The sequence below is a fragment of the Oryza glaberrima genome, chromosome 6 (genome assembly GCF_000147395.1).
Source record: "Oryza glaberrima chromosome 6, OglaRS2, whole genome shotgun sequence".
NCBI classification, from domain to species: Eukaryota; Viridiplantae; Streptophyta; class Magnoliopsida; order Poales; family Poaceae; genus Oryza; species Oryza glaberrima.
The window spans coordinates 15,531,765-15,543,759 of NC_068331.1; the positions used below are offsets into that span (position 1 = coordinate 15,531,765).

An 11,995-nucleotide genomic window follows, 5' to 3' on the forward strand; every position below is an offset into this window, starting at 1 on the left:
CCGTTTTTCTAATAGATTAAATCTTCGGAAAATCATAACTAAATAACCGTAGATCCGTTTCAGGTGGTTCAAGTTGTTAAATTTTTCTAAAATCAAGATCTACATGTTAAAAATATTCACATGTACTGTTTATGCTTGTTTTTGTACTGTTTTGTTGATTTTTGTTTAACTGCTTTAGTTTCCAACGTTCTGGAGGAGAACGTTTCTGTTAAGGAAGGTTCCGAAGCGTTTGCGGAAGCTCAAGGCAAGTCACACAGATCCCAATCAACCCTTTGAGTATGTTGAACCCGTTTAAAGCTATTATTTTATTTCAACTATGCATTATTTTCGAATGTCATCGGATGGTGAACCTTTCCCAGTTAATTAATGGCCGAAGATGACTTTATTTTCCTATGGATTATAATTTGATTAGCATGAACCTTATATATTGGATTGGTTCAGCTAAGTGCTATATGTATGTTGGCTTAGCCATGCTTAGACACATTAGCTAACTAAAGGGATTAATTATAAACTATATTATATTATTATTATTAATTATGGTTATATTCAATGGTAGCTCACGATGGTTAATCGTGTGATGTTAATTAATTGATAATTAAAACCTGGTTAAGGTGGGTTGTGAGCATATGGTTTTGATGGTTGTGCTCATGACAATTAAGGACCGGTTCGCGAGCTACTGTTGTGAAACATTTACCGTGCCAACCACAAGCCAGCATGGGCAACGGCTTTATCTTTTGTATAGCATGGTTCATTATAGTGTGCCAGACTATGAAGCGGCGAGAAGTCCGTGGGGGTCGCTGGGGAGTCCATTGCCTCTGGTTTTGAGGGGGAGATTATGATCCAGGAACGGTGCACTGTGGTGAGTTGTGTTGTGCGAGGGGTATTGTCACAGTTCCTTTCCGAGGTACCGTGGTGGTGCTAAGGCGCATGGTAACATGTTGTGGGATTGTGTCTTGTGGGTACAGTGGTACACCTCTGATCAGAGTTTAATCTATTCGAATAGCCGTACCCGCGGTTATGGGTGAGTTGAGCAATGTTTTTCGTGATTAATCTCATATTACACATTAAATGGTAACTGTGTTAATTAATGTGACTCCTGGTTTGGAATGGTATATTCCTGGTTTGGAGGTGTGGTTTGTTCAACCGGGGTTGGTTGTTCAAATGAGATTGGGCCTATGCAACACGGGTGTGTTGTATGGTGGTTATTTAATATTGATTAATTATACAACTGTTTTATTATTCTCTTAAATATTTATTAAATGCTGTTTATGCAAATGAGCTATATTATGCCATCCTTTGTTATCCTGTGCACTTGCATATTTGCCGTGTGGCTTGTTGAGTATGTCATATGCTTATTCTTGCAATATTCAATCATCAGAAGAGGAGTATTTCAGCGAAGGTGATGATCTGGAGGATTAAGCTTGTTCCTGGTTAAGATGCCTGTGGAGTGGAGTCGCCATAGCTGTTCCATAGTTTGCTTTAGTTTTGTTTTCCACTGCGTAGAATACTATTCTTTGAGAGGAACTATCTACCTCTGTAATAATTTATTATTTGCGAATATTAAATAGTTATTTATTTGTACTCTATTATCAATTTGTTATTGTGTGCCTCGGCTGATTCCTGGACGAGGGTTTAACACACATGTAAGCGTTTGGAATTTTGGATAGAAATTCCGGGCGTGACACCGGCTTTGAGACACGCCCGTGTCTCGAGCGCGCCGCCATGTGACGCCCGTTCAGCTCGGGCCGACCTGGGCCATCCGTGTGGCCACCACGTCAGTGCCGTGTTGGCGCCATGTGTGCACCACGTGGTGCACCCGCCCGTGAACTTGGTCCACCATGAACCAACCCCATTGAGTCACCGACAAGTGGGGCCCTTTTGTCGGCACCACCTATCCCCCGTCGGATGATGTCATAAATGGTATTAGTCGCACAATAAATCAAGCTTAATTCTAGAAATTGATTTAAATGGTTTAAAACTTATAAAATTCATAACTAATTCATACGAACTTAGAATTGAGCCATTCAACTTGCAAAATTCATCTAAAATTGTGCTCTACATGTTTATTTACTTTTTATGCATGTTTATTCGGTTTTTAGTAGAGTTTTTCCTCGTTTTGCGTGCCAGCGCGTAGATTCCGCCGTTTTGGAAGATCGTGTTCGCGAGGAATAGAGTTCGGAAGATTATTTGAAGAAGCAAGGCAAATCACACATTCCTCTTGAGCATGTTGAACCCAGTTTACAAATATTTTACTGTTTGCAAATAAAATTGCATGTTTTGCTAATTACATGGGATCTACCTTTTTGCTCACTTGTGCCATGTTTACTTGTGATCTGTCCTTTGTCAAACTTAGGTGATAATTTGACTAGATTGTTTTACTTATGTTGATCTTGCTGGAACTATTATATGCTTAGCCATGCTTAATTACCACTAGCTCACAAAATGGGATAATTACATTATTCACACTTATCTTGATGAGCTGTGAGCTCGAGAAATCTGGCCATGTTTCACTGGTTGTAATTATTCAACTAAAATATGGCATAATGGTGGGTTGTGGGTGCATGGTTTTGCTAGTTGAACACATGGCAATTAAGGACCGGTTCTCGGGAATCCCTAGAAGACTTACCGCGCTTACCATAAGCAAGAATGGGCACAATAACATGCTATTGGGTTGTGCCTTGTGTGTACAGTTGTGCACCTTTGGCCAGAGTAAAACTATTCGAATGGTCATGCCCGCGGTTATGGGCGATCAACTAGCCATCGTGATTAGACTCAATTCTATTAATTAATTTGACTTAAAGAACTGGTGTAGTTCAGGTGGTTTGGTTGGGTCTGTTCAATGTGGGGTAGCATTGTCCAGTGGAGATTTAATATTGCCTTAATTAATCAATAGTTTTTCTGTTTTCAACTATAATATGTTTGCAACCACCTTTATGCAAATAGCCACAAACCCTTCTTTGTCTCCCCTTGCACGTCTGCATCATGGGTGTGGCTTGCTGAGTACAGTGGTTGTACTTAGCCTTGCTAATTATTCCCCCTTTTCAGAAGTGTAGTGCTTCTGAGCTGAAGATGATGTTAGAGGACCAAGGCTTATACCCACTCGAGTTTGCCTGTGGAGTGGAGCTGAAGCCCCGCTAGGATCGTCTTTTTTTCGCAGCTGTTTCTTTTCGGTCTGGGGACTAAGTGCCTCTTCTATTAGTATTTTACACATTATTTAGGTTTCGATCTGTATATTTACTTGTCGTTTTGTTTTCCCTGGCTGATTCCTAGACACGGATTTTATACACAAAATATTCTGGATGTGACATCCACGCTCCTCTCATTAAGGATCGTAGGACTTACAAGGATTGAGGTAAGTTCGGTACCCAGGGCAGGAACGGGTCCAAGACAAACCTTTGCTAATGGGGACATAAGGAAGTTGCGTTCCCTTGTGCTCAGAGTTTTGGGTCATTGTAGATTTTATATGTTTCAACACTCCTCTTTAGGAAGAGTGGTTCCCCTATCGACAGCAGTGGGCCCGGGGCCCTGGAACAGGCCGACCCTAAATCTATCTCTTCCTATTGCTATTAAGATATATTTCTTGTAAGCTTCACATATCCCAGAGGGGCCTGTTCCAGTTTACCGAGACCCAGGGACCCCAGATTGATCGTCCATGATCCCTTTCGCTTAAGATCTTAATACATAGGTTTTGTATGTCACTACACTCCATGGGGCGGAATTAGCACTTTGAGTGGGGATAAGGGCGTGTCCGGGCCCCGAAACAATGAGGATCCTGGACTACCCCTTACCTTATTTCTTTAAGATGAGTGGATGCTAAAGTACTAGGAAAGCCCGGACCCACATATAGGGCGGGTCCCTAACTGACTAAACCTAAGTCTTCCATCTATTTTTATGGATGGCTTATGCATGCCATTTATCTTAATTATGAGTTACTTACTAATTCATCAGGGGAATAGGGTACCCTAGTTCCCATTTCACCCACAATGAGGGTGGGTCCTTTTGTAGGCGTTGGTGTGTGGAAAGTTTGTTGGATTGCCCCGCATAGTTCTCTGTGTACGGGTGATTTGATCTCATTTGTATTTTCTTGGTACTATCTGGTTGATTGGATCGCATTTTGTGAATACTCCATCCGTTTCATATTGTAAGTCGTTTGACTTTTTTCTTAGTCAAAGTTTTTTAGTTTAACCAAATTTATAGAAAAATATAGCAACATTTATATGACCAAATTAGTTTCATAAAATTTAGCATTTAGTACATTTTGATAATATGTTTGTTTTGTATTGGAAATTTTGCTATATTTTTCTACAATCTTGGTCAAACTTAAAAAAGTTTGACTAAGAAAATAGTCGAATGACTTATAATATGAAACGGACGGAGTAGTTGAGAAACATTGCTTTTTGATGCAATATGGATGCGGGTTTGTCGGGTTATTTGTTTGCCTAGAAATTTTCTGGTTTGTCAAGGACCGTTGCAACGATGCAAGCGCTCATTCAAAAATTTGTTGGGATCAAGATTGTAGCGCCACCAAGCGTCAGTGCCGCACGAAGCAGCGGCTTCATATGCTAAGGCCGTTCGCGAAAATAAAAATTTTGGATGTCACATCGAACGTTTGACCGGATGTCGGAAGGAGTTTTCGGACACGAAAGAAAAAACTAATTTCATAACTCGCCTCGAAACCGCTTTATGAATTTATTAAGCCTAATTAATCCGTCATTACTACATGTGGGTTATTGTAGCACTTATGGCTAATCATGGACTAATTAGGCTCAAAAGATTCGTCTCGCCATTTCTATGCAAACTGTGTAATTAGTTTTTCATTTTATCTATATTTAATCTCCATGTATGTGTCAAAGATTCGATATGACATTTTTGGGAAAAAAATTTGGGAGAATAGCTAAAGTGATCCTCCAAGTTTCACCTAAGGCTCAGTTTAGTTCTTGATGTTTCAATCTATCCATATTAGTCCTTCAAGTTTTCATTTTAGTTCAAACTTATCCTTGAACCAACAACTCTCTTCATAAATGACACTTATACCCCTCATCATTCACATATATAAGAGAAAAATTGCATGCTTGAATGTTTTATAGATAATACATAGTATATTATGTAAAAAGAAAATAAATTATGTACTAGCAAGTGTATACGATAGCAATTGCTTAAGTTTCATGTGCACATGTTGAAATAATGAGAAGTACATCTGTAATATTGTTTATTCATGTTGACTTTCTCTTTTCTGGTATATAGTTGTATACAAATTAAGGGCAAAAATGATAGTTTTTAATAGAAATATTGACTAGAAATAGCCAAATGGCATATTAAGAGGGTCCAAGGATGATTTCAAGCCAAAACAAATATTTGGAGGAGCTATGTGGACAAAATGAAACGTGAAAGATCAAATTGAGCCTTTGGTAAAACTTGAGGGACTAAATTAACTATTCACCTAAAAAATTTTGGGAAATAAACGAGGCCTAAGAGTCACGCTGATCCTACTTGGCAAAAGAACCTGGTTATCTTATGTAAGCGCCTCCTTTGGAGGTGCCCTATGACGGATAAAGGCCAAACCATTCAAAGTGTTCCTATTACAAGGATAGGGATTACTATCATAAAAATTTTATGATAATTCCCTTGATTTAAAGACACAAATAAAAAGTTTATATTTAATTTAAATCGTTTAAATATCCTACAAATATTATTTGTTATAAAGAAGCCCTTATTATTACCAACAAATTATTGATCAAATGAATAGGTTCCCAAGTCCTTCAACGGTTCAACCAAACCGTGTACCCGCAGTTATTCTAGCCGGTAGTAGGCAACCGCTACAAAAACATGACCATAAAAAAGAAGGGGTTGACCCTGTTACTAACAATTTGATTATCTTTTTTTCAACTTTGTTCGTATGACCATTCTTTTTAAAATTGAACATACAATCTGACTCTATTAAGTTAAGGGCATGTAACGGTGTTAATTGGAGAAAAAAATGCCCCTTCTATCTTTGCTTATTTGACTATATTTTATCAAAAATATAAATAGAGTATAACAATTTTTGGATTCGTGAGCCACCATCCTCTTAGCCATGGCGTCGTCATCATCGTTACCAACCCGGTGGCGGCGCTCGCACGGAGGAAGACGGAGGCATCACGCGCGCGGAGAGCTTGCCGACACGGGGTCGTGCGTTGTTGCCGACCCGCAGTCCCTGAGACCACCGCCGCGCCGCCATCGCCGACCCACCGCCACCGGATCCACGGCCAACATGCCTCAGCGCTGCCGTATCCGTGGCTCGCACGCCCAGCCACCACCGGATCCACCGCCGTTGCTCCTCCTCATCGTCGTCGAGCCGCTGTCGCCCGCTCCTCCTTTCGCTCGCCACAGCAGCCGCCGCGGCCGCTACTTCCTCCGTGCCCGCGCCGCCACGGGTCCGGTCCCCTCACGCCCCTCTGCTTCCGCCGCCGTTACCTCCGTCGACGAGCAGTCGTGCCGGCTCATCCTCCCGGTGCGCCGCCGCCTCAACCGATATAAGAGTGAGTGGGATGGGAGTGAATGGATAGGGTTTGAGGGCAGTTTGGTCATTACGAATAATAATTATATATATATTTTTAAAAAATAAAAACTTCACGATGTAGTGGAAACATAGTCAGATGGGATGTTCTTTTTTAAAAGCTTGGTTAAACAAGCAAACTAGAAAAAATATATCAGTTTAATTGTTAAGCTTTAAAACGGGTGAACAAAGCAATTCTCTCAAAAAAGAAAGAAAGAATACCTCCCGCAACACGCTATCCATAACACCAACGCCAACGGCAGCGGCAACGCCTTTCTCACACATTCCAAGACCCACACCGAGGCAACGCACTGTGCCCGCTACAAGTGTGAAGGCGCGCTGCCTCCCTCCGCCGAAAACCCGAAATCCCAGCCCCCCCTCTCCCTCTCTCTCCCCAGCACCACCACGGCAGCGCGATGATCCAGCTGATGTTCACGGTGCTCACGGCGGAGGCCGCCGTGGCGATCGCGCTGCTGTTCAAGACGCCGGTGCGGAAGCTGGCGATGCTCGGTCTCGACCGTCTCAAGCGCGGCCGCGGACCCGTCATGGTGCGCACCGTCGCCGCCACCGTCCTCGTCGTCCTCGCCTCCAGCGTCCACAGCATGAACAAGATTCGGGGACGCGCCGCTGGCGAGCTCGACGGCGCGGGGGCGGGGACGCTCACCCCCACCGACCAGGTCCTCCTCGCCCGCCACCTCCTCGAGGCCTCGCTCATGGGTATGTCCGCACCGCACCTAGCCCCTCCCTTCTGCGCTCTATCATCTTGATGTCGCGGTGAATCGGAGGAGAACGGATGAACTGATTTTCGGTTAGGGTATAACCACGATCTGATTTAATCATAATTCTGTGTTCGGTGTCGGGGTCGGCGATTTCTAAGAGCTGAATTTGGCGACGGTGCAGTAGAGATAACCTGGTAATATCTTTAGATCCTCCATTATATCCTGCTTTGTGTTTCGTTGCGCATCCACAGTGTGCTATAATTAATTGCCATACTGCCATAGAGTCCTCCCCACAAAAGGAAATCGTGCAGTGCTAATGTCTTAGATATATTTTTCTTTGTCACTGTTGCATAAATAAAATGTAGTAGAAATCCAATTGTTTTTGTGGCCTTCTGTCATTCTGTGGTTTGTCACCCAGGTTCTTTTGTCCAAGTTAAATTTCCCATTCGTGCTAAATGCATTTGTAAATTGAGTATTAATAAAGCCACTTGATTGTTCTGGTCCTTTGGCTTGTGCATTTTTTTTATGAACTTACTGCTTACTGTTTTAAAAAAAGTATGGCATAAGCATTGAAGAAAGTTTGATATATTCATTAGCTGTAGCAATAAATTTCCTTTGCTCATTCTTCTATAAGTCAACAATGTATAATTTTACAACAATATGTAGAACATTTTTTACATTGCTTGGAACATTTTTATTTTGTGTCCAATGCTTGCATGTAACTCAAGTTTAATAACGTGCTTGTGCAAACTGTGATTGCTGTTCTGACTCGAATCTTTGTGATTACTCCACTAAAAGTTACATAACAAATTTCTGCGTGATGCATCTACTATTATGTGTAATATGTTTGCATTATTTTTTTATTGCTCATTTTTTGGAACTTCGCCATTTTTGTTTATTTTAAAAAATTGTGCAAAGAGTTCATGTGGACTTTGTTTCACAATGGAATAACTATCACATAGTGGAAAACCCAACTTTGGAGGCATGAAGTGGGTGTACGAGATTTGAAGGTACTAAGCATAGATTGGAACTAGAGGGGTTGAAAGATAGTGAATAGAGCAGATAAATATTCCATCTTGTTTGATTCTCAAATATTGCAATGCATATCCTTTTATATAAGTAGCTGGGAGTGTGAGCTATGAACGCTTTGATTTTGGCATGTAAGAAATGCACGGTTAAGTTTCTTAACATGAGATGCACTCAACTGAATTTTCTTAAACAAACATGAATTTAACATACACTGTCACTACTTCCTACTCCTCTAGTTCAAATCATTTTTTGTTAATTCATGAATTTTCTTAAACAGGCATGAGTAGTGGTTTTCTTGATCTACTAATATTGATTTTTTTTCCAAAACCTCCTGTTGACTAGTTGGTTGTCTTGCAGTTATGCACTTTTGTGCAACTGCTGCTGCATGTCCTTTAACCACAACAGATAGAATATATATAGCTGCATCAATTCCGAGCTTAATATATGTTGTTTTGGTACATCCATTCTGATGATGGATGGAGGTCCTGGTTGTTCTTGATTAACACTGCTATTTTGGTCCAATTGAACTTTAAAACAGATGCTTGTGATGTAGGTCTCCTGATTTGTTTTCTTAATTTTTTTGTTTTGTTTTAGATTTATGTAGATTACACTTGCTTCAGATCCAGCACACAAAATATCACAATTACTAATATATTTACATGATAAATTATATTGAATGGTATCAACTATCGTAAAGACTGACTTGGAAAAAAGTAGACGGGAATGTGCAAAATCCAACCAAGTAACCAGTGAATGATCTCAATTTGTTCATAATGCAGCATACGTCATGCCCAATTTTTCTTAAACTATTCATTACTTGGGGAATCTTATTTTGAAAACAAGCTTTTCTGTTAGTTTCTGTAGAATTTTGGTCTTTTATTTCCATTAGCCCTGAAACTGGTTAACTTGCTTACATCTGCGAAGTACTTAAACCTGTACGGGGGAACAATAAAAGGTAATGTATTCAAGAAATAAATGAAAGGACTTCCCATTCTCAGTAACTTAACTTTGCTCCAGAAAAATATTAAAAAGATTAGTCATCAATGCTGTACACTATGCTGTCCTCCTTTTTTATCGAACTTCTATTGATCGGTTGGTGTAATTGATGGAATTTTTTTGGTACAGATTAAATACTTCTTCTCTTCAATATATATCATGATGAAAAATCTTAGTGCATCATTTTCTGTTGCTCATGGGGAGTACTATACTCCCTCCATTTATTTTACGTGTATTTTAATTTCAAAAAGTCTTAAGACTTGAACTATGATGATAACAATCCGGTCCAGGTGGGGTTGGCCGAGGCCCAATAACTTAAGGTTGCCCGGACCCCAACAGTTCATAGGCACATCCACTCGGGAAAAGGCCCAATCTCCCTAAAAGACTAGTCCAATAGGGGAAGGGTGTCTCTTCCTTTTAAGGTGGCTTTCTCCTCCCAAGCTAAGCAAGACTAGTCCAATATTTTAAGGTGGCTAGTGGAAAGGCCCAATCTCCATTTTAAGAATGTGGGATTATTCAGAGACTCACACGGTCGCCGTCCGACTTTTGCGTCTTTGCCGGCGGGTAATAGTAGAGGATGCCCTCATCATTCCCACCCCCTTAACAAGGGCCTAGCTCAAAGGTGGGATTATTCAGAGGCTCGTACGGTCGCCGCCCGACTTTTACGTCTTTGCCAGCGGGTAATAGTGGAGGATGCCTTCATCATTCCCACCCCCTTAATAAGGGCCTAGCTCTGATACCAAATGATAACAATCCGATCCAGGTGGGGTTGGCTGAGGCCCAATAACTTAAGGTTGCCCAGACCCCAACTGTTCATAGGCACACCCACTCGGGGAAAGGCCCAATCTCCCTGAAAGACTAGTCCAATAGGGGAAGGGTGGCTCTCCCTTTTAAGGTGGCTTCCTCTTCCCAAGCTAAGCAAGGTGAGATTATTCAGAGGCTCACACGGTCGCCGCCCGACTTTTGCGTCTTTGCCAGCAGGTAATAGTGGAGGATGTTCTCATCATTGACCATTAACTTTTCATAAAAGATATATCAAATAGCTGTAAAACCAATATTGTGTGAAAGTACTGAATGTAATGGCATAAGCTATACGGTCTAATTGTACTTGTATATTAATTAATTATCGGTCAAAATCTTTTAGTATGACTTTTGAAATCAAAATACGCCTTACAAAATTGAACAGAGGTGGTAGTAGTAATTACCTCCGAATGCAACAGACCTCTCTGTAGCAGTTCACCTTTCAGTCTTAGTATGCCAGTATCATACTGTCATGCAATTTCTAGTTCCATAATGGATTTTCGGACATATCATAATAGCACTACATTGTTTCAGGATACTCCTTATTCCTTGCTCTGGTCATTGACCGGCTCCATAACTATATCAGAGAAGTACGAGGGCTCAAAAGAAATCTGGAGGCTGCGTCAAAGCTGAACAAGAGACTAGACGAAGCAAAGCTTCTTGGAAGCTCTGATGAGAGCAAGACATACCAGAAAGACATAGCTTCATTGAATGAGGAGATTAAGAAGATGAAACGTCAGCTAAAAGAAAAGGCAAATGAGGCCAAGGATGCAGAGGCTAAAGCCCTAGCTGCCCAAAAGCAATCTGAAGGTCTAATGATTGAATATAACCACCTAGTGGAGGACAATAAGCATCTCCATGACCAACTGGAGTCAGCAGACCTCACGGTGTCACGTTCTGATGGCAAGAAGAATACTTAAGGATGACATGATCTCAAGGTAAACCTACTCCATAGCAAGGAGTCCAGTTGATGATATTCTAGCTTACGCCATTGAATGGTCCACACTCCACAATGCAAAAGCTTCTGGACGTCTGAAGTCAGCTGATGTTTGATGGACAAGTTGGTAACTGATAAATTCTCATACAAGTAGTCCCATCTTTAGTTGAATGTTCTGCTATGAGCCTATGACATACCAGATCCTCGAATAACCACCGAACCTCTTACGAAGGTACCCATAGATTGATAGATGTCCATCTGTAAAGATCTCCAAAAAGAAAAACGTACATGTCCCTGTGTAGATATCTGATACCACACATGGTCAACCAAATGTTATTTGGATGATAACATGAGATTGTTTATGTGAAACATAATTAGCTGCTCACCAATTAACTCTGGTTATCTTTTAGTGATTGTGCCGAACATATGGAAATACCTCGACAATTGAACACATATATGGTCTTTGAGGTTCTCTTGATTGCATTTCAATTGGAGAAGACTGGAAAATGATATATCCACTACTGGAGAAGTGCTCATCTCTCCCGGTTCGCAAGCCCCTTTACTCCCGGGTAGCGAATCGGGAGGGAGAATCCGGGACTAAAGATGGCGGTCTTTAGTCCCGATTCAAATACCTGGGAGTAAAGCTCCATCTTTAGTCCCGGTTGGTGGCTCAGCCACGTGGCCGACAGAGCCATTTTTATTCCTGGTTGATGTTACCAACCAACACCAACCGGGACTAAAGATTTTTTTTAAAAAAAATTTGGTTGTGTTGTGTGCTGCCTGTATATATATATATATATATATATATATATACATACATACATACATATATATATATACATACATACATATATACACATATACATACATATATATATATATATATATATATATACATATATATATATACATACATATATATATATATATATACACATATACATACATATATATATATATATATATATATATATATAT

At 40.7% G+C, this 11,995-nt stretch overlaps 1 protein-coding gene across 1 annotated transcript; it reads left to right on the plus strand.

Moving 5' to 3' along the window:
* Positions 1–6,833: 6,833 nt before the first annotated feature.
* On the plus strand, positions 6,834–11,461 carry LOC127775906 (uncharacterized). Its single transcript, XM_052302218.1, has 2 exons — positions 6,834–7,252; positions 10,615–11,461. The coding sequence occupies exons 1-2, from the start codon at positions 6,952–6,954 to the stop codon at positions 10,998–11,000; spliced, it is 687 nt and encodes a 228-aa protein (XP_052158178.1). The 5' UTR covers positions 6,834–6,951; the 3' UTR covers positions 11,001–11,461.
* The last annotated feature ends 534 nt before the right edge of the window (positions 11,462–11,995 follow it).